This window comes from Centropristis striata, chromosome 23, assembly GCF_030273125.1.
Source record: "Centropristis striata isolate RG_2023a ecotype Rhode Island chromosome 23, C.striata_1.0, whole genome shotgun sequence".
NCBI lineage: Eukaryota > Metazoa > Chordata > Actinopteri > Perciformes > Serranidae > Centropristis > Centropristis striata.
The window spans coordinates 18,668,706-18,691,825 of record NC_081539.1 but is presented as its reverse complement, the minus strand read 5'-3'; the positions used below and the strand labels follow the sequence as shown (position 1 = coordinate 18,691,825).

General features: G+C 38.8%; 1 protein-coding gene across 1 annotated transcript in view; it reads right to left on the bottom strand.

The window, feature by feature from the left end:
• dok6 (docking protein 6) overlaps positions 1-23,120 on the bottom strand; it is a 52,054-nt gene that overhangs the window by 23,363 nt on the left and 5,571 nt on the right. Inside the window, exon 2 of the mRNA XM_059327301.1 lies at positions 487-594. Coding sequence (XP_059183284.1) covers positions 487-594 — 108 coding nt within the window. The remainder of the gene's footprint in view (positions 1-486; positions 595-23,120) is intronic.

Genomic DNA, 23,120 nt, shown 5'->3' with positions numbered 1-23,120 from the left:
GATACGCGGAGCAGACCATATTTGGTATGTGGAGGAGCGAGAGGGATCTGACGACACTGACTACACGCCTCTCTACACCTCAACCTGACTGAGAGAAGCCGCTGCTAATTCATGTTAGCATTAACTGAGATGTTAATTTTGGCTGAAAAGTTCTCAAATTTCGCATTGACATGAATGGACAGATTTTTTTGCAGCCAAACTTAGCACCCCTTGCTGGAATTTTCGGTAGAATGCAGCTTAAGGCACTTCCTGGTTTGCCTCCTTGCTCCGGAGGTTGCCGCCTGCTCTTATACTGTGAAGCATTGAAAAACATAACTTCATACATTAGGACAAGTTCAATGAAAAACAGAATAATCAGAATGTAGGGCTGGGCAATAGGGCCAATTTTCTAGCTCGATATAGATAATTTCATAACAATATATTTCACGATACACGTTTCCTTATTGAGAATGTAATCCATAAAGTGTTTCAGTCGTTTGTGTGTACCTTGTGGAAGCTCCTGAAGTAGGCTGCCTTCTCGTCTGGGTACTTCTCTAACCGTCGGGGTCCCTTACTGGAGGCCTTCTTGAACACCAGCCAACACCTCCGGAAGATCTGACAAGAGAGAACGATGGCAGCCCCGTTACCAAAACACAACTCTCCTTGAGCAAAGACACACATTATTATTGTAACTGGGGGATATAGAAAACAGTGAAACACAAACCGACAGAGAAGTCAACCCCCTGGAACCACAAAATAATAGACCAGGAGAACTCAACCTGACATTGTATTAACAGGGAGAAAAAAATCAACTACCTGCACTGAGAGCAGTGAGATCAATGCCCGCTACCATCCTAGAACTCAAGCTTACTATTAACCACTAAAATCCACCTCAGCAGAATGCCCCAACATCAAAGCAATTGAACACTTTAGAGTAGCTGTGAATGTTTTCCCATTGATCAAAATATAGACTGGCCTTAGGGTTCATTCATGTCGTTTACCACTGGAAAGCTCTGACATAAAACACATTAAAGTGATTTTCACCCTGATTATAAACTCAAGCAAGCTGAATTCTGGGAAAGATATCAGTAAAAAACCACCAGACTAAAAGAAGATTTGGAAAAGGAAATGAAACCATTATGCCTCATGAATCACATTTCTCGGAATGTATCTCATTCAAATGTGATGATGTCATTATTAATGCATTCAGATAATACACTGCTCTATCTATGACGGCGATTGTGCATCATCAGAGTTTTAGGACTTGAGTAAATGCTTTCATTTTGGTCGATGGCAAATCCAATTACTCTTGCTTTGATTATATGTTTAAGTATTATGGGCTTACCTAATATTAACGAACCGGTTATTCTCAGTCCTAATGTAAGGATGAATGATGAGGAAAAACTCACTGGATGTTTATGTTGAAGTTCTCATTAAATCATTTCCTAAGCATCTACTGAATATATTGACAGGTTAATGAGTATGCGAGGAGAAAGATATTTAATTTGTAAAATTATTTTTGCTCATTAAAGAAGGTTGGGAGCAAAGATTAGCAAAAATCACTTGAATTTTTACTTATTAATTAATACTCCCAATTCTAGATATTTTATTGATTTAGTAACTAATTAATTTATGTATTTCCCAATTTCTCAGCAGATTTTTTTTCGTAGCAATATGGCAGCAATGGGCTGCAACTGCAGGCATTAAAGTGCATTTCAGAATACGTGCATACATAAATAAATGCGGTTCCAGAATTGAAATTAGAGAAAGAGTTCAAAACATTTGAAGTTCTAACTAACAAATAACTCGTATTCCCAAGATGCTTTGAACAAACTACACTCTGCTGTACAAGCTTAACAACTTTATAACTTAGTTTCAACCTCCAGTAATGTGCTTTCACTTATTAAAGGCTGTGGAGCCGTTTCTCTTTCTTGCCACACAATGTGAACGTACACTTGCACCGACACAAAAGTCTTTCCTTCTCTTTCTCTCTGGTGCAGCAGATTACTGTACATTGTATTGATTACTGGACCGCAGTCTGGCCCATCCGCCAGATGAAGATGACACAAATACAGGGTGTCGTGTATCGGACTACTTCAAGGTCAAATTGTGAAAAGGGGCACAAATGAACGCATACAAACACACACAAGCACTAAAATATACAAGATCTATCAGAGATAGACTGCATATGCAGGCACACACTTGTTTTATCATATACTGTACATTTGTCATTGTAACCCCATGTATTACAGCAGTCTTGTGCAAACCATGTAATTATCCTGAGCTAAGAAAAACTGCCCTGTTTTCTTTCGTACAGCACATTCTTCAGCTAATACAATCAGATTTTTAATAGTTTAGGAGAATTTCTTCAACCCATAAAGACATACTTCATCCCTGCATTTACATGAAAAAAAAAATCAAAATCACCACATTCTGAGATTCATAGTTTTCTTTGGACAGCAAACTCCCTGAGGATCAATAAAAAGAGCTGTTCATAATATTCTGCTGTATTACCCCACAGCAATACTTTGCAAAAGCCAGAATTCCAAAACATAACCTTCCTCTTTACACAGCCAGCGTCAATGTGTAAAAAGCCAATACAGACAGACACAGTGCAGTTGAGAGGCAAATAAGTGTGATGGCCAATAGCTTATGAGTCCTGTGTGGGTGCCTATCTTTAATAGTGGGACCCTTCTATTTCCTGGTGCAGACAGCCGTTATCACTCTGCCTGATGTATGATTGCCCTGGGCCGCATGGTTGTGTTGGGGAACCATGGATGTACGATTAATTTGTTTACTCAGCTGGTGTACTTCATAAAAGGCCCACTGAGTTGAACTTGGCACTTTGCAGTAATTGACTAGAGTGGATCCCTAGGTCCTTATCGGTCTGCCTTGATGGGCCTCCATTCTAGTTAAGTGTTGCCCAGGCCCATTATAAACAGCAAACAACACAAAATACACACTCTCTAATGCATGGTGGATCATTCTCTACACCCACCATCCATAAAATGCTTTAAAGATGTAAGGAAACAAAGGCGCGATAAAATTGAAGTCAAAATTGAACATGCTGTATTTCCATAACAACGTCTAGGAAAATAAAACAAAATGCAACTTAGAAGAAAAAACAAGCAAAGATGTGAATCCCTTTTGATAATGGCCATTACCACATTTGCCACTTTTAAACAGTAAAATTAAAGCTAGCCTCAATTCCCCTTTGGGAGCTTGAGTCAAAGCAATGCTGCCTGCTTGCCGCACACAAAGTAATTCACCCTAGGAGTGCTCAGATTAAGTAATTATACCAGCACAAAAGCAAGCTCAGTGAGATAGCTTGTGCATAATAAGAACTAGGGGGTATGAATGGAGAGGGCTTAATTTTGCCTGTTCCACAGTTGTCAATGCTTTGTCAAGGCAGTCCTATTCTCAGGCTGCTGGTGGGTCTTATTCAGAAACACTCTAACACTGATTGTAATTACACAGGCGTGAATGAAACTCTCTGCTGGTTTGGTGCAACTCATTTAATGCCAGAACAGTGTAGAGTATACTGCTTGGCAGGGAAATCCAGCCCACCAATTCCAGAAAAAAACACAAAGTGATGATGAAGAGGAGAGTTCTGGTTAAAAACCCCCCCCATAAAATCATCCTAGTTTTTGCTTTGAGTTGTCCTCTGATTGTTGTTGTGTGAAAGAATTTCAACTTTCACCCATGTTTTTGATATACCTTTGGTCAATTTCACAAAGTAGACATGGCAAAGCTTTTACTCCACCATTTGGAAGAAATATCTCATTCATAAAATAACCTACAAACAAAATTGAATTTGGCATGTTTACATGGACTAAACGGCAAGCCTGTGACCGATTGCTGGCCAGTCGACCTGGTTCCCACAGCCTCTGTAATTATGATTGCTCTGCAAATCAAATCTCATCTTTTTTAAAGTTAGGTCTTTTGTGCATTTACTTTATTTACTTCCATCAAGTTATACGACATATATATATACATTAGGGTTGCACATCTCTCTGTGATAAACAATTCGATTTGCATCTAGATACACAGGTTATGATATGACTCAAAAACGATATACGTTTCGAATCGATACAGTGTAAGAATGATACGATTCTATTTGATTCAATGGTTAATATTTGTTGTAGATATTTTATCGTGTGTCACTCACAAATTTTAATTTATTTGTCTTCTGATTCGCCATGGAGTTAAAAATCGGTTTTATTGTGGGTTCGAACAACAAAAAGCCCATAAATATCTTTCTACATTTATCTGTCATGATCTTTTACTTCCCCCATTCAGTTTTATTTTAGATACTATTAAATTAAAAAAAGAGAGTCTGTCCGTCAGCAAGAAACACTTTCCATCGTTTGTCATTTCCATTCATTCCCACCTGAGGCTGATCATTCCTGAGTGAAGTTTGATATGAGTGATCATTTACATTTTCCCTTAATCATCTAACCTAATAAAACATTGGCCGGTGTTCAGTGGACACAATCATGTTCTGGGATATTAAATAATGAATTTATCACCAGGATAGTCTATATACAGACGTAAATAATAGACTAACAAAAATGATATAATATAAAGGCATTCCTGTGTCCCTGAGCAGGACACAGTTCACAGTATACAGAATGCAGGTTATTATTAATGTGCAGGAGTTTGTTAAACAGAGAAAACACTATAAACATTATTATTAGTGCATGTCTACAGCTGTTAAAGTGACTGACAGCTGATAATAATTGTTATTATTATAATTATTATTATTATTAGTTCATGTCTACAGCTGTTAAAGCCGACTGACAGCTGATCCAGCAGATCTGCTGCCACCGTCATTAGAAACGGACTTTGCTTCACGTGACGATTCAGAGGGAAGGACGTCTCATGTCTCCTAAAAAATTTCGCAAGTGATGCAAGTGAACGACACAAGTGAGGGAAGCGGGGATGCAAAATAAGAGACTTGGGAGAGACCGGAGAGACCCATGAAGTTGCGCGTGAACTGACGATCCATGACTCTACAACCGATTAATCTAGGAATTCATGGCTGATTTGTATCAATTGAGGAGGCTGCTACCGACGCAGCCGTATCTCTCACTTGTTAAACTGAATATCCGGTCGCATCAGTTTATAGTTCACAACATATATATATATACATAGTCTGCAAGAAATAAAGGCCAGAAATTGTCCCTTTGCGTGTTTTTCTTTCTATTGATTTGGTGACATTCACCACAGAAGTCTTTAGATTTAGTTCCTAGTCAAAGATTATACCTCTAAACCTTGGGAATTAACACTAAAAGTTCAGTTTAATTCCTTGAATCTGGTTGAGCCTTAAACGTTTTGTGAAATTACAGGCACTAAAATCTAACAATTGGGTCTGTATCTTCAGGACACAGCGCAGCGGACCCGGGTTCGAATCCGGCCTGAGGTCCCTTTGCTGCATGTCTTCCCCTCTGTCTCCCCCTTTCTATCTGTCTCTATCCAATAAAGCAGTAAAAATGCCCAAAAAATAATCTTAAAAAAAAAAACAAAAAAAAAACTATGGGTCCTAAAAAAGATTCTTGAGGAACCACACAAGTGATTTCTGAGTGTTTTGAGAAGTAATTATCTATTGGAAAAAACGTATTTGCTGGAGAGATACATACGACAGTTTGTATCAGGTAGAAAGACCTTGAAATCGCAGTGACTCTAAAGTCAGAGAATACACCAAATTCTGAATGAATCCAATGAACTCTACAGATTAGAGTAAGAAACAGGTTCAATCACCACATCTTACAATTTGAATTAAGCAACCTCTCAGCATGGGTCCTCTTCAAGATTCAATATGAACTCTGACGTCTGCACCTTTCCCATAGGCCTGATTGGCAGGTCTCAGTCTCAAGGTCTGATTAATGACTGAGAGGTTTATTAAAAGTATGTCAGAGAAGGCTGTCTCATCCGCACCAACACAAACACACCCCTTACACAACCTACCTGCTTAGAAAAACACTTTTACACATTTACCACACAAGAGCCCTTCTTAAATACACTAATATCAATGTGTCTTGAAGGCAATATTTTGCATGTGAGGTACTGGTCAAAATGGTGCTTTCGGTGAACAGCTAAGACCAGCAGGTCACAAGGATTACAAAAAAGTAAGAAGCCACAACTTAAAGAGGAGATTTTAAGAGGCCATCTTATTGTGTATTCATTTAAATTCTGGGAGGTGGGATGAACCCACGGGGCCACTGGAATCCAAACGAGATTGGGTCATTAAAATTTAACACTTCATTAACACAATCTTAGAATGATTTATTAAAGAAAATTATTTTTTCAACACAAGTTGCCCATGACTGTCGACGAGTGTGTGTGTGTGTGTGTGTGTGTGTGTGTGTGTGTGTATGTGTGTGTGTGTGTGTCCCTGTCCTCTTCATTAATAAGTAAACAGACCAAAAACTGAAATGAATGTGAGGAAAACAAACAAAAATCCTTTTCCTCTTTTTCATGATTTAAAATGGCCTACATGTTTGTGTGTATATGCACATTAATGAAGAAATAAAATGTTTATTACCACATATGTGCCACCATATTCCAACTTTTATTGACAAATTAAACAAATCAACTAAATGTCATAAACACAGCTTGAATTTATCCAGGCAGTGTGTAACAGCAACCCTTTATAACAGATGAGAGTCAAAGCTCTTGTCTACTGTCTCTAAGATTTGGGTTTACCTTGTGACTTGTTCAACCAATTGGACATAATTCAGAAGAAAAACATTTTTCTGAATCATTACAGGGCAGTACAAATGTATGTTCCACATCACTGATATATTTTGTTGAACAATTGTAATTTTGGAAAGTGTGCCCCAAATTGTGACAGCATTGTCTACCAGGACGGGTGTGATTAGAGGATTGTCTTTTTTCAATGGCAGATTATGAAGAGCATCTGCTGCCACAGTGTGCTATATAGCTTGTGTAGGTTTCCTTTTTTAAAGCCAGAGATATATTTGCTTTTAAGTAGGCGTTTCAGTGCACATGATGGCTGCCTCACACATCCTGCATCTGTTTGGAGCATCAGTTGTGCACGCCCTCAGTAATTAATGCAACGTGTCTGCAAAATCCAAAAGAACAGAACTGGTAGGGGCACCATAGGGGTAGTATAGTGATGTGATGGGGTCAGGGGCATGTAGGCATTAGGGATGGGAATAATAATTCGATGATCGATTAATGGTTGTTAAAAATTTGGTCAATCACATGGAATTTTTATTCAATCTGTGTATTTTTTAATTGTATCTATGACTGTGTATCAGTATCACTGAACTGAAACACGGCCAAGCGTTCAGTTCTGCGGCTGTATGTGAATAAGCCAATGAGCAGAAAATTAAGTTGGATAAAGGTACAGTTTGCAAACTGAAAACTGCAATAACAACTATCACACACACAGAATTACAAGAGTATTAATCTGAGCAAAACTAGCTTATTGTATCAAACCTTGCTTGGATGAATACTGAGTTTAATTTAAACCAAAACTTATTGAAACACAAAACACACTTAAATATGCAAGATTACTGTGAAAACTAACCTCATGCCTTTTTGGGGGTCGCTAAAACATAAAACATTGAACTCCTTAACAGTTCATTTTACAATCGACAGGATCAAGTCTCTTTTCGTCCTTTCAAAATAAAAGCGTCTGTTATCAAAAAGGCTTTTGCAGGTTACTTCCAAACGCCCATCCCTAGCAGACATGTCAGCAAAAACAACAAAAGCGGAAAGTTTTGAACACAAGCTAAAAGACGAAGTTTTACCCACATCTGTACGATGCGCCATTGCCACTGCAGTTAATATGATCGTCAAAATAGCTGGTAAATACCATTTAAGAAGGTAACGCGGAAACCGGCAAAGATTAATTATGTTCAAAACTGTTTCATAAGTTATGCTGCACCATCCTCTGGTAAGTATATGAACAATTTTGTTCATGATGCTGCAAGTTGTCTACATGACCATGTGGTTAAAAAGCAAGTAAATCTCCAGTCTTACAATATTCTACAGAACCATACACACCCACACAAGTATTCATTTAAAAATAGCTTAAGTATGAGTGACCAGATTTAAGCCACCTCTTGTTAGGTGCATGACAACATGCCAAGGGTTTGCAAATACAGCAGATGAAACAAAGACCGGACTCTTCAGTTCAAATGTAAAACTCTGCATCTAGAAAAGGCGAGGCTAAGCTCATAATCCATGTAAGCTCTCCTCCATGAAGAATGGCGGTGGTGACATCACTTGTAGGAACTGGAAGGCTTGTAAGGATACAGAAAAGTGAGTGGAAGTGCTCAAGATCTTTGATTATAACAACGATGAGCTGGTTTTCACTATCGCACTGCCAAATCAGTTTGACTGACCTTGAGCTAATGTTGAAATTTGAATGATAAAAAATACCAAAACTTCCTAAAGCATGTTTTCATTTTGTCATCAAGTTGAAAAATGTGAGAAATCCATTTTGTATTCAACCTGCAACGCTAACAAAAGTAGAGAATAGTCATCATTCTGCAAACATGACATGAATAAGATACTCTTTCTTCAGTTCTCAAAGTGCACCTCTGTATGATTCTGCACAAAATACAATACAGTACATCGCCACACATAGCAAGGCAAGTGTGTAAACTAGGCAGCAGCAAAAGCAACGAGCTGGAGAGAACATTTCAAGGGCAATCCCTTCGCTTTTAGGCAGGTCTGTCTGTAGCAAGGAAAACACTTCAGGAGGCACTTGGCAATGTGCAGCGAGTTCATCAACACCAGCTCTACTACGACAACCACACTGAGACTGTTGTTCAGGAGGACGGAAGAAGGATTAGAGCCAAAATATGATCACAGACAGACAGATGGAAGTATACTGTTGGATAGGCTCTTATGAAAGCTTCCAAAAGTAAACTGATAGAACATCTGTCTACGTAAAAAAAATAACCTTTCTTTATGGTGTAGTGACATTTAATGTGACAATAAAAGCCATAAAGTTTAACTTGAGTTCCTGACAGGTGGTATTGTGTGTACAACCATGACTGAGAGGTCTGGTAAGGAAATTTCGAAAGCCAGACACCTCACGGTCCCCAGTAATGAGCCATCTTTGAAGCCTTAGTCATTTTCTGTAAGTGGCCTCAAACACAAAGTCCATTCACTTCACAGAGCATTTATTATCAAACTTCTGGCATTATTAAAGAACTGTCTCGCCTCTCAATAAAATATGGGCCCTATTTCCCCCACAGGCAAAATCACTTGTCATTTGGATGAACTGTCTGAAGACATGAAAATGATTTCCAATGACAGCCCGCTTCAGGTAAATGACTAATCACATGCCAGAATAAAAATAGCCGCCTGTTAGATTCTCGGGAGTGAATATTGAAACACAATCATAATACCTCAGAGGAGCACACGGATTCATTATTTTTAAGATTTTTTTTTTAAAAAGGGACAAATGTGGGAAGGGTTTGTAACCTCTCCATGATTCATGTGTCCTACAAACTATGATTTAAAGATGATTGCTGCTGCACTTACTGGCAATACAAGATATGAGAGCACTTCAATCAAGGTAGTCCTGCAACACTCAGACATGATGATAACAGACTGGATTTAGCTGGCACTTAGCATGTTGAATACTGAGCTATTTTTTAACCGGCTTCTGAACAAAAGATAATACCTTTTTAATCACAAAGAAAACGTTAAAAAACACGTCATGCTTTGTCTGTTGTATTCTGTTAAATGTGACCTATTATGTTAGTTTCAGGTCCATGCGTTTATTTTGGGTTTCCACTAGAACATGTTTTCCTGCTTTAAAGTGAAAATGATTTTTCCTATACTGCCCATGGCTGCCACACCTCTGTTGACACTCTGAAACACTCAGTTGTAATCCCTGTCCTTTTACGCCTCGTTTCAAAATAGTTCTGTATGTATGATAGTCAACTGGAAGAAATTTGAAAAACTGTGATATTCTTTGTCTATTTTCTTTTCTTTTTTTTTTCTCGGTCTTTTGAATTGCGCCAGATTCCGGACAAACTGTATGCACTGTATGCTACAGGAAAATTAGCAAATCAGCTAACATGCTACTTGATTCATTGTTTGACTATGTTGTTAATTAAATGTTCTATAAATAAAAATAAACTAATTTAGCTAGTTTAACAATGTGAATTTGAGTAATGCTATTTGCTTAAATAAATGGTTAGCATGGGCTACTCAGCCTAAATAAAAGTGTGAGAGTCCATAACTGCAGTAGCGCTTCTATCAATTCATAAAGAAATGCTTTTCCTTGCGTTGAACCTTACATTTCTGCACTGTGAAAGCAAACCAGACTAAATATAATCACATTCAAATTAGGGGCGTTTTGGCGAGGGAGACCCACCTCATTCCGGGTATTCGACTATAGTGGAAACGCACCTAATGACTGTGATGTGCTGCCAAAAATCACCAATAAAGACTTCTCAAACAAAAACTGCACAAATGAACATTGAGGATGAACTAACAGCAACCAAGATTACAGCTTTCCCCTGATCTTAGCATGTAGCTACATGTAGCGGTGTATGCAATATTAACACTGCAGTAATGTATCTGGAGCAGATGACCAAATATAGAAATCAGTTACGAGATGACATCAGTTTGAGCATAGAGCATTCAGGATAGGCGGCAACCTGAGATTTTTGCCCACAGGGGTTAATTTTAAATACATTTACATTATTTGAAACTTTGGCCACGTTTAATATGAAAATCTGCCATTGTAATATCTGTGTTTTGTTTTTGTCTGTTAAATTCCTAGCAGTAGTGAATGAAGTTGTCCTCCTCATTCTGCATAGGGTTTAGTGTTCCCCTGGTGATAATGACGCCTGATAGAGTATGACAGACCAGGCCCGACAATATCAGCTCCTGGTGCTGGCAATCAATTTCAGACGGCGGCGGGGTCTGTGCCGCGGTGTCCATCTTTATAATTTGATTTGTTATTCCGTCGGACAGTTGTTACAGCAATCATTGCAGCGATCACTCCGCCAGCCGCGACCCCAGCCTCCCCCTCCCCAAATCCTCCCAGGACTGTTCCACCATTTCAACAATCCTCTGCCAAATGCCACGACTAAAAACGTTTCTCTTAATTGCACCGTTGCTCCCTCTGTCACTCTCTTCCCCAGTTGCCGGCTGTCACCTTTGACTTGATACACAACACTCATCCCCACATAAACTTCTCCCCCCTCCTGTACGGAAATATATTTCCCGCAGCATCTAAAATGTTTGGACATCCCATAATTTTATAATTCGCCCCTGACTACAGCTGTTGGCAGGGTGGCGAGCCAGCCGCGCCCCAGTTAATCATAGATTACTTTATCTGGGCCATTCCAAATCCTCATGTGTAATGCAGTGCTACCTCAGCAGCAAGTAATCACTGCCCCCCACTCCATCCCAAACACACGCGCACACACACACTCACACGCGCACTCCCCCTCCTCACTTTCTCTCAAGCCTGATTCGTCTCTGTCTCTCCTCCTGCCCTGTCGTAACCCTCTCTCTTCTAAATTTCTCCACTCCCATTCCTCATCTCTTTCTTGTGTCTATGCATGATTGGACATTCTCATCAAACATTCATGAGCCAAACTGGTCCCGAAATGTAATATTACAGTATTAGTAACCCTTATTTTCACTTGTTAAGGCTTTGGCTGGGACTGTGTGGGTGGCATTACATGCAGAGTAAACTGGATCCCAGTCACAATGTGCCATGAAATATGAAGGACAACAGGTTCCAGCTGATTCCAAAAAAGGAAAAATGTCCGTCTGCCCAATATGACTAAGACTGCAAGGGCAGGCAGGATTAAAATGACCATGCAACAGACAGAAATATAAGATGGCCAGTAAGAGTTTTATTGAAAGCCATGAAGGATGAAAAATAAAAGGGAGTATGAAAGAAGGAAAGAGAAAAAAACAGGTTCAAGGAAGTTTGCTTGAGAAAAAACTTGGAGTAGGCCAGAGAAAGAAGCAAGTAGCTGCGGCTGTCCATTATGATTCATGATAAATTGTGTTTAGACAATAAACTGTATAAAAGAAGCGAACGTGGTCACAGTGTATCAACCACTAAGGATCTGAAGCCTCAAGTTAGGCATTTTTTTGGCATCACCATCTTGGTTGTATTTGTAGAGGTGGATGCTAATTTATCAGCCAATGCTAGCACTGGCTAGCTAGCTTGGTTTGCAAGGTGCATTCGTAATTCACTGTCCATTTCAATACTTCCACTTTAAATAGCTTACATTAAATACACTGCTCTGCTACTACGTCAAACTGTGCCCCTTTAACAAGCATCTGTGAAATTAGGAACAATTTAGTCTGACCCAACAGTTGTAGACTGTGTATGTGGCATTTCATTCGGTTTTTAGTACAATCAAAATCTGAACAAAATGTTTATAGGCTACCAAAATGTCAAACAGACACTGTGGTAACAGCCTGTCAATCACAAATTAGCCACGCCCTAAAGAAAGCTTTACTTTATCGCCTATTTTACTCTAAATGGGACCATAATTTACAAATGAACATAATGCTGTATTTAAGGATAAAAAAATCATGATTCTGGCTTTAAACTCATTAGAAAAATGTTTACTGATGTAATAAATTAAGTGAGAAGTAGTCATAGACTTCTATACTATTAGCCTTATTTTTGTACACAGTGGAGTCGCCCCCTGCTGGCCATTCGAAAGAATGCAGGTGTAAGGCACTTCCATATTGGCATCACTTCTCAGAGCCAGAGCTTGCTGCCTGGTTTGGACTTCAAAGCAATGAGGACAGATCATGTCGACTGCCTTTTGCTGTACAGTTTATAAGAAGCCCTCTTGTTCTTACCCCAAATTTCAGGTGTAACATATTCACCTTGGAAAGAATCCTTTTGTGCTTCCAATTGTCATGCAAATAACATTGTTTGGTGCAGGGAGGTATTCCAACTGTTGTTTCTTATTACTGTGGGGACGAGGGAGATGTTTGACCCATGCTGAGAAACGCAGCCTTGAGCAGGAAAACATTAGTTAAAATGTCACACACTGTGCAGAATCCAGCCATCACAGCTACTGTAGCAAGGTTTTTTTTTTAAGCACAAAAATAGCAGCCAAATTATTCTGAAGGAGATGTAGGTCAATATTGAAGTTTCTCTCTCAGGTGTGATGGAGAGGAGTAGAGGGGATTTTTTAGCGTGTAAACAGGACGGCATATTGCTTGTTTCGGCTTAAACTATGGCTTCACCAGCATCCACCCTGGGGTATTGGGTACTGGACGGAGTCAAAATAACAAAAGCTAGGACAAAAGGATTACACTGCAATCATAATCCTATAATATACCAATACAGTTTATAATGTTGCTTACTTCAGTTATTCTGTGGTATATTTTAGCCGCTATTGATTGTAGTGACACTGAGGTTGGCAAGCAGCACTGGCTACAGTTTACAAAGCAGTTGCATGTGTAAAACATTTTTACGGTGGGACAATTTTGCTTTAAGTCATCATTATGACAATTGCCTGCTCTTTAAACCATCCCTCATCCAAACCTCTTTATGTATTACAGCTTTAGTCAGCAATCCTCTGCACACACACACACATAAACACACAGAGCAATTTCCATTTAATCCATGTACAAGGCTGGAGCGTTCACAGACAATAACACGCAGACAAAGAAGGATTTGACTATGGCAGAATACCCTCGCCGACAAGCATACGGAGACCACCGCGCAACAATACGGAGTGGTGTTATTTTCTTTATGGGGCTGGAATGAGTTGTCCAGCACTGTGTATCCTCGAGCCAGGCTGAATGTTAAACTGAACTAAATCCATAAATGAAGAGGAGTATGGTCTGCATGCACAAGACTCCATTCATGTCTCGATGTAATGAAGGCAAAGGCGTATTTTTCACTTTAGTATGTTGGTGCTCGCGTCTCCCGCGGCTTCTAGATGAGCGAAATTAGCATCTAGGCCAACAGGTGAGGGGCTGTTACATGGAAACCAAATACTGTGCTTTAGAAGTGACCGACCGGAGCAGCCTCTGTGGGAAAAGAATATAAAGTAAGAGGATGAAAGGAGCCATGATGCAACTCCACCAATTGACTAGCTTAATTACCATTAGCTGACCACTTGATTATCATATCAACAAAGGCTGTGAAATCGAATGAGGCACAGACCACTGCGAGGTGTTCCAGCGAATACTTGCATGTTTAGCAGGATATTATGAAACGCAGAGTGTTTTCCAGGACACTTTGTGCGAAGCGTTTGTTATTTGAATTTCATCAGAAGCCCTAAAAGCAGTAATCCTCATGCATTGGTGCAGTCATTCCCCCCGAGGATTAATTCTAAAGAGGTACTCGCTCACTGATGTTCGGGCTGCTTCTCTGATACGGTTAGCTGGGAGAGAAGCAGCGGGCTCTGTGTCTGCAACAACTATTTCCTCACAAGCAGAAAGCAGAGATTTGTGCTCTCTGGAACTAACTTGACTCAGCCACATTTGGTCTGCAAATCAAAGAGGACGCTGGGGAATTTTGCGAAGGAGGGAAATGTGGATGTGCACTTTATATGTCAAAGAACAGGGTCCAATGGAGTTGGTCATATTGTTTTTGTCTCATTTCCTCCCAAAGAACACACTCCCTCGGAATAAGTGGGCTGTGATTCTGTGTCACTGTGCGTCTCAGCATGAAATCATTGAGGAATGCAATTATCACTTCGCCCAACAGACATTGCTCTGAAATGTGAGCGAACAACTGGGAACATTAAGAGGGGAGTAAGAGGGTGTGTGTGTGTGTGTGTGTGTGTGTGTGTGTGAGTGACCCAATGTGTTCAACTTCAAACTTCCTCTTCCTTACTTTTGTTAAAAGTAATATGTTGGCGTACTTACGATTCATGACGGGTCAGAACTTTGCAAACTCCTCTTTTTTATTATATAATTCACTTCAATAACCTCATGTTTTCAATTGTTTTATGACTCTTAAGAGCCATTATTTCCTCCATTATGACCTTTAAATGATCCGCTCAAAGTGCCACTGCCAAGGCTACTATTGTGTGCTCCATTTCCCTTGGCAGACCTTATCCAAAATTCATTCCCTGAACAATAATTCTTCGGGAAATATTAAAAGCTGTTTAATAGAAAGGGGATCAGATTGCCTTGGCCTACACTCGAGGTCATTTCAGCTCATTAGAGCGGAGTGTGAATTTTAAAAAAGCGGGGCCGATTTGCGTGCAACTTGAAAGAGTCAGCTGGATCGTTTCATGAGAGCTGGGCAGGTACCAAACTGTCACCCCAGTGCTCAGTGAGAGGTAAACTGTCACCTCCTTACTATTAAAAGAACTCCCCTGAGAAAGAAAGAGGGAGGGAAGGAGAGTAGAGTGTACAAACTCATCTCCAAACAAACAGAGCTCCCACACAGACGGGTGACATGAACTACTGCTTTTTTCTGTCACGCACACAAGGTCAAGGTGTTTTTTAACAACACATTAATAATACAGAGCCTGACAATTAGTGCCACATAATAAAACCTTGTTTACTCGACAGCTAGGTCTAATTTACATTATTCAACACGGCTATTTGCTTGCATTTAAAGCAGATCAGGTGTAATATTTCATTATTTTTTAGCAAGGCCGTAATCATGTTTACCTATGCGCAGCATTGAGTAAATTAAGAACACAGACACATAGACAAGCCCCTTAACACACATAGTCACACAGCTGAGGCTATCTTTGGCTGCACACTGTACTGAATGTGCTTGGCAAGCAGGCTGATGAAAGGTAACAGCAGGAGGAGACTCATTATAGGTCGTGATTCAAATATAAAAAAGGTAGGTGGGACTTTTTTATTTCTAAGAATAACTTCATCTGATCCTCTTTTGAGACAGTATTTACAAATCCCATCTTAGATTTGATCAAATTTCTCAGAATTGAATTTGGAAGCGGCCTGACAGAGACTACTGACTTTTATCATTAAGACTATACATACTGATAAAGACATCTGAGGGATTTTCTGATGGATCTTTCTCAGATTTGTGGTCCTAAATTAAACGGCACAGAGAGAAAAACGCTCTTGAAACTCAATTTTCACACAGCAGTCACATGAAAAAACCTGTGCATGCAGACGTATGCAAATAAAACACAATGCCCGTATACTGTATGCACACACACACACACACACACACACACACACACACAGTGAAAGTGAGCTTAGCTGCAGAGTAGAACCCCGAGGGCTGGTCTTGTTGATTAATGAGGGGAGGAAGGCGAGGAGAGGAGGATGAAGCAGAAGTGTTAATGGAGCTATGATAGATTCCTCTAGGCCTGGTGTTTTATAGGTGAGTCTCCAGTGTATCTGCACAGTGTTACAATACAGTACCACAGAGAACTGTAAAGCCCGAGCCCTGCGTGGGAGGTGAAATATGTGGATCAGATGGGCTTGAATATAGAGTAAAATACATGCACCTTTCAAAATCACACAGCTAATGGTAAAAATAAAGGAATTCACTGAACTGTGAGTGAACAATATATAGGGGTAAGATAGAGAATCAACTTCCAGATATGATCCATTTCTTTATTGAAAACATCTTTGTCAAAAGTTGAAAAAGAAGAAAAAAGATTCTCTTGTGAAACATTACTGTGAGACATATGCTGGGCTAACCAACTAACAGTGACAGCACGATTTTGGGAACATCCAATTTGTCACATCACTGGAATGTAATATTTAACAGCTTGAATGAATAATCTGAGTCAACAGTCTGTCTTCAGTTCATTGTCAGGGGAGCAGGTGGAGGAAAATCTCTCAATGGCATCACACCACGGATAGTATTGAAATTGTCAGAAATAGAAATAATCTTAGAAAGAAAAAAGAAAAAAAGAAAATTATTAAACAGTTGAAGATTTAAAAAAATAAGATAAGCATAAAAAGTCTGCCCTTCTTTAAAACTACTGTTAATATGTATGCTTTTGTTTTGTAATACTATACGTTTGTTTTAATCTGCAATAATGTTTTGGGCCACTTGGGGGCAGCAGGAATAAATGGTAAAATGGTAAATGTGTTATGTTTGGAAGAAATTGATTAATAAAGTTTTGAGAAGATATACACATTATCTGTCATGAATAAATCACATTGTCACAATCATTTCAAGGAAAGAGGTAAAAATATTTTATTCTAACTTTATGAGTAACTGTGTACATCAACCTTGTTAGCATACAGTTGTCTATTTATACATTCTGCAGATAAAGGGCAGCATTAGCATTTATTTGGAGTTTTAGAGTTCGATCAGTCACTTTAGATGGAGTTGAGGAGACACGTCTAGGACTGCATTGAAAAGTAACGAGTTTAGCGAGTTTGCTAAACTAATAAAAGGCTAAATCTTAATCAGACCAGATAACCGATGGGGCCCGAAAGTGCCTTCTGAATGCCTACCATACAAAAAATATGGTTGATCGCTTAGAGATTCTGCATTAATATGCTGTTTATAGAGATCACCTGGCGGAAAACCAAAAGAATGAGCTAAAAGTTGTGAGAAAGCTCTATAGAGCTAAGAAGAACTATAGGTTTGTGAGATAGTTCTCTGTGGGTTCATTGCTATGAGTGATTCGTTTCACATGCAAATCCTGATGTGATTAAGCTGCTTTCAATGATGTGTTCTGTTGTGTTCTCCACACTTAATAGACAAACAGAATGCCTGAAAGTGCAGCAAAGACTTAAATGTGGTTGGATATTATGCTTGCTCTTTCTACTTTTATTTATGATGTTAAATCAAGTGTCTCGTCTGTTGTCAGGGGGCAGGGTCTGCAGGGATTGGAAAGATTAAATAGCCATGAAGAGAGTCCTCTTCCACTGAGCTGTGACTTCTCCCCCAATGGGATTAGAGAACTTTGCACTTTACAAAGCAGCTCATCAGAAAACATTGGGAGCACAAAGCTGTTATGGACAGCGCCAGCTTGGTGTGACATGTGTTTGTGTACGGATTTCAGGCGAAGAGACAAGCAAGACAGCGAGAGAGGGGAAAAGAGAAAAGTTACTGGGATTGAAATAAGAGTCCTGTCTGGTATTTTTGAGAGCGTGACACTGAGTGAGGACAAGAAAAGAGAGTGTTGATACAACAGGGCATTATTAGAAACCAGTCTTTTTATGGTGCATTACTTAATCAGTTGAGCTTTGGACATTTCAAACTCTTAATAACAACATCTGTCCCTGTTCACGACAAAAAGCTTTTTTGATAATTAGGAACAACAGGAATCAATGATGTGAAATGTTCAAGTGGGGTCCAAGCAGAGATTTATTTATGAAAGGGACTATATAATAGAGGCACATTTTTCACCGTGAATAACGACTGTTGTACTGTTGTTCCCATATCCTGCTAGAGATGCAATTCATCAGAGCCAATAAGAGCTGGTAATTTGTCTTCAGGTCTTTGTCTGATGGAGGAAGCTGATGAAAACCAAAGGAAATGACCACACGATGTATAGCCCTGCATATCTGTGAATTAATGCACCGAGTCGAAAAGCATCTATCACAAGAAGAGCTGAAAGTAGGCTACATGCACCCGCAAGGCAGAAATAAAATCATAAACAAAACAAGGCTTATTAAAAATCCTCTATCTGCAACAGTTTCAATTTCTATTTGGCAATCGGAAAGATGGAGTGGAGAACACGGCTAATTGTGGCCACTGGATGTAAGAATCTAATGATTTGCTAATTGATATAATCTGATTTCTTTGCACAAGCTCAGTCACATTTATCCAAGTTGTTTGGAAGTCTCAATTGCTACAAGTCTAACATAGCTGACTGTGTCTTTTCTACGCTCCACTGACAAGTACAGTTCCTGGGGTGAAAAATCTCCTGACATCCACCATTCTGGACGGCCTGTCATTGTTAATAGTGAGTGCATGGAAGTGGCAAGATCCTATCTTAAATGGCTGTGCCATCTTGGACAATAGACACATTGTTCTCCACTTCTGCGCGTCTGCTTTGGTGGGCGCTTGTGCGCCAACAAGGGGGAACATACCCACACACCATTACAATACACGCTGTCCACGTAAAGGCCACTGGTCACTGAACACAAATACCCACTTGTGAGACAAAAACAGCTGAGTGAGACAAAAGAGGGGTAAAACAGTTAAAAACGGTTTTATCTGGAGACAGAAATGGGAGCAGAGCACCACTGTGTCCAAAAAAGTACTCTAAGAGTAATAACTCTTGATTTTGTCCTAATATTTAATGGCTAGAAAATGCTTTATTTGCCCCATTAATGTCCTTATCAGTGTAAACTGCAAGCTTAGCATCTGATTCAGGTATTAAAGGGCTCCAAAACTAAAACATTTCAATGTATTCTCATGAGCAGGCATTATATCTTACATAAACTTGACATTTGACAGCATGACATTTCACATGGTAACCTTTGAAACATACTTAGGCTATGACAAAAGCTGCCTTAAACACATCTTCAACACTGTGACACAAAACTACTTGGTTGGTTTACACACCAGAACTTCTTGTTTAATGTTAGGTAAAAAGAAACTACTGCCGTACGTAACTACTGAACATGGTTGCATAGGTTGCGTAGAAAGTGGCCAAGACATAATTAAGTACAGAGGTTTATTTACAAGTTTCACTTTACTCCTGTCAATATTACGGCCACTAGCAGTCACCACCCAACAACAAATAAGTACACCACGTAGCTCACAATTACGTGGTTTTCCTACAAATGTCAGTGCATTATTTTTTATTATTTTATAGGCATACAAAAAGTGGATGAGAACAGCCTGAACATTTTGGAGGATTGTTTTTTTTTTTTGAGTATTTCTTTCTAAATATTTGTTTTGTCCAACCAACACTCATTGTCAGAGCATTGTCAGTTTAAAATTATATTTATAAAAGACAGAAAAAAACATTTAACCCTTTATAGGGCACTCCTGGAAATTGAAAATGTCAACCCTGAGGTGTTATTGGAGGAAATGACAAAAGACTTTTTGCAAAATGTTTCATTTTTATATTGCAAATCGAGGTCAATTGAGTCATTATTATTATTATATTTATTATAGTCTCTTTCCCACAGCAACCCTAAATAGTCAATAACACATCATCTGCATCCATCACCACTTTATCTTTTACCTTTAAACTATTTATTATCTTTTTAGACTACTTATTATATATACGTAATGTCTGAATGTCTTTTTTAAAGCACCTTATATATGAGAAGCACACGTAAATTTAGTTGTATACTTTTTTAATACAACGACAATAAAGGAAAGCTGAATCTTCTATTATTTACTGAAGCTCAAGTTACCAAATATGGTTCTTTGCCTGATAAAGGGTTAAGAGGCTGGAACCTGAGAATGTTTAGCATGTTTGCAAAAAAAATGACTGAAACGATTCATTGATTATCAAAATGATACATTTTCTGTCGATTGCCTAATCAAATTACAGTTTTGCCCTAAACTGTTGTTTTGTATTTACACACAAAAGTTCTTTCACAATAGAGCAAAGATGGGAAGATAGATAAATATCGCATTTTTCTCATGAGTAAGCATTCATAATTAAAGCTTAACCACAGAGCAAGTTTCGCTGGGAGGAGTATAACATCATGTAATTTGATGTGTTCAAACAGCCATAATAAATTACAAGCATTCCTTAATGTCAGTTTTTGGGCCACTGTGTAATGCAAAAACTTCCCCCCCAAACCTTCCTATAAGACCTACAAGGTGACATGGTTCCAATAACAAAAGAGCTACAGTAGTTATCACTTGTTTTTTTAGTCCTTAAATTACAGGGGGTTATTTGCCCCCAAACAAACTGTATATATTGCCGAGATTGTAAAATGGTTCTCTTGTTAAAAAAACAGAAAAGTAATTTTAAGCCCCGAAATCACTTCTGTAAATCTATAAACAGGAGAGTAACCCATCTTTTTGCAAATGATATCCTTGTGTTTGGATGATGAATATCTTAAGCTCTCAGTCTGCAGCCACGATTATTGGTTTACTGATTATTTGTTTACATCCACACTTTTGGATGATTGTATTTTCACTCCTCCTCATTGTGGACCAGACATAATGCATTTTTAATGTGTTTTCTGCTTTGACATTTGTGGTTTGACCAAGGCGCTCTCAAAACTGCACTTTAAGTACAACTTTGTCCTTTTCCGTTTTATTCTTGCTATTATGAATTACATTCGCAGTCTATCATTTCGTGTATGCATCTTTTTAAGATATAATTTAGTTTGTTGGTTTTATTTGGTTCTTATTTGGGCTTGAATGTGCAGTCCAGCACAATTGAAGTACACTTTCTGATTTTAAGATTCCCAACAGCACGTCCGGATCTCAAATATGTATTCCAGCTCGCTGTTTTTAAAAAATCAGTCAACTGTCAAGTTTCAAAATATCAACAGTGAGCTGGAAGGGGAATTAGGGGATTTGATTCTACCATTAGGCACAAAACAATATTAGGTAGAAAATATGTCCGTAGTCCTGAATTGATGATTTTAAAGCTGCTTTAACCAATATTTGATCAACCACCAACTAATGAAATGACCCACCCAATGTACCCACGAAGAATTATCACCCAACCACAGTTTAACAGAACTTAATTGAGTCTTTCAGGTCACAACTCTCCTTTAAGCTCTGATTTTGGTCTCCAACAACGACAATTTAGCCTTGAGGGTCAAGGGCCAAAGCTTTAGGCGTTCCAGTGTTGCCAGCGCAAATCCAGATAAAGCTGTTGATGCCAAGACTTCCTCTTCTGTGTACTGGATAGGGTTGTCAAAAGTATCGATACTAAAACGTTGTGTCCGGATACGATACTCATTTTCAAAAGTATCGATACCGGTGGCCCGCATTAATGTTGACCGTGTTATTATTAGCCATTAGCCGCAGCTATCAATTAAAGGCTGACGTCACGTTAATGATTATAAGCAACGTAAATAAATAAATAAATCAGGCACGTAGTATGCCCATATTACGTTAATTGACAGTGTCAGTAAACATAAGCATAGAGTTCATAAGTTTACATAAATGTTGGTGACTGAAAAGTGTTATTTTCTCTCTTGAAGTCCCAGAATGAAGCAGAGAAAAGTCGACCTGCAACCAAACAGCAACACACACAGCCGACTCTACCTCTTTTTTTATCAAGCTTTCCTAATATTGTGACAGCATACAACCTCAAAATATTGTTCTAATTGTTATTGCTTATTGTATTTATTTATTTATTGCACTACCTCAGACCTGAAGCTTGTTATCATAGTTGCAGTTTCTTTTTGCACAACTGTTTTTTATTATAAATATTTAACCTGTGGTTCTGTTAATTTTAACATGTTGCATTTTTCTTGTTAATAAAAATATTTCTGTAAAATTTTGGGGTCTTGGGGGGGGTTTTATCCTGGTGGTATCGAAAATGGTATCGAGTATCGAATATTTTCCTGAGTATCGGTATCGAGTTGGACATTTTAGTATTGTGACAACCCTAATACTGGACATTGTTTCGAGTCAGATTAGCAATTTAAGATGCCAGAATTAAGTTCTATGATCAGGTTGTTTCTCTGCATATGAAGCCAGATAATTGTAAAAAGATAATAAAATGCTGAACTGTTGTCAGATGATAGCCGATCGGTTCTGAGAGATTCCGCCTCTCCTTCTCTCCACACAGTCCGGTTTATGTGCATGCAACCAAAGCCCGCCTAAACGCGAAACAAAATGGTTCCCATGCCAAAATCTTGTCCCGTTGCCTAAAGACTCTGCATTGATTTACAGAATCTGTTAATAGAGATTAGGTTTCCACCAACTCCTGAGGGAAACACACTATGTGGCTCTTTATATGCTAAATCCTCCACACTCTTTACCAGCTTAATTTTAACTTTGTCGGTCTGCCATTTGGTACTGGGCAGGTAGTGCACTGTGGTATTTTTAGAGCGTATCTGGAGAAAATACGTTTTTTTTCATCTAGGAAACAACGCTATGAGAGTGAACAAAAATAGTAAAGTTATTGGATGTAATGCCAAACCTAAAAGCCTCACGAAAACTGTAAGAATCTGATTATAATTTACTGTGGGCTTCACTGTGTGTGTGACTATTCATAAGATTCATTGTTAATATCCAAATATGAATTATAGTACAATACAAGTACAATACAACACAGATTCCCCAAAACTATTGGGACACTGTAAAATGTCAA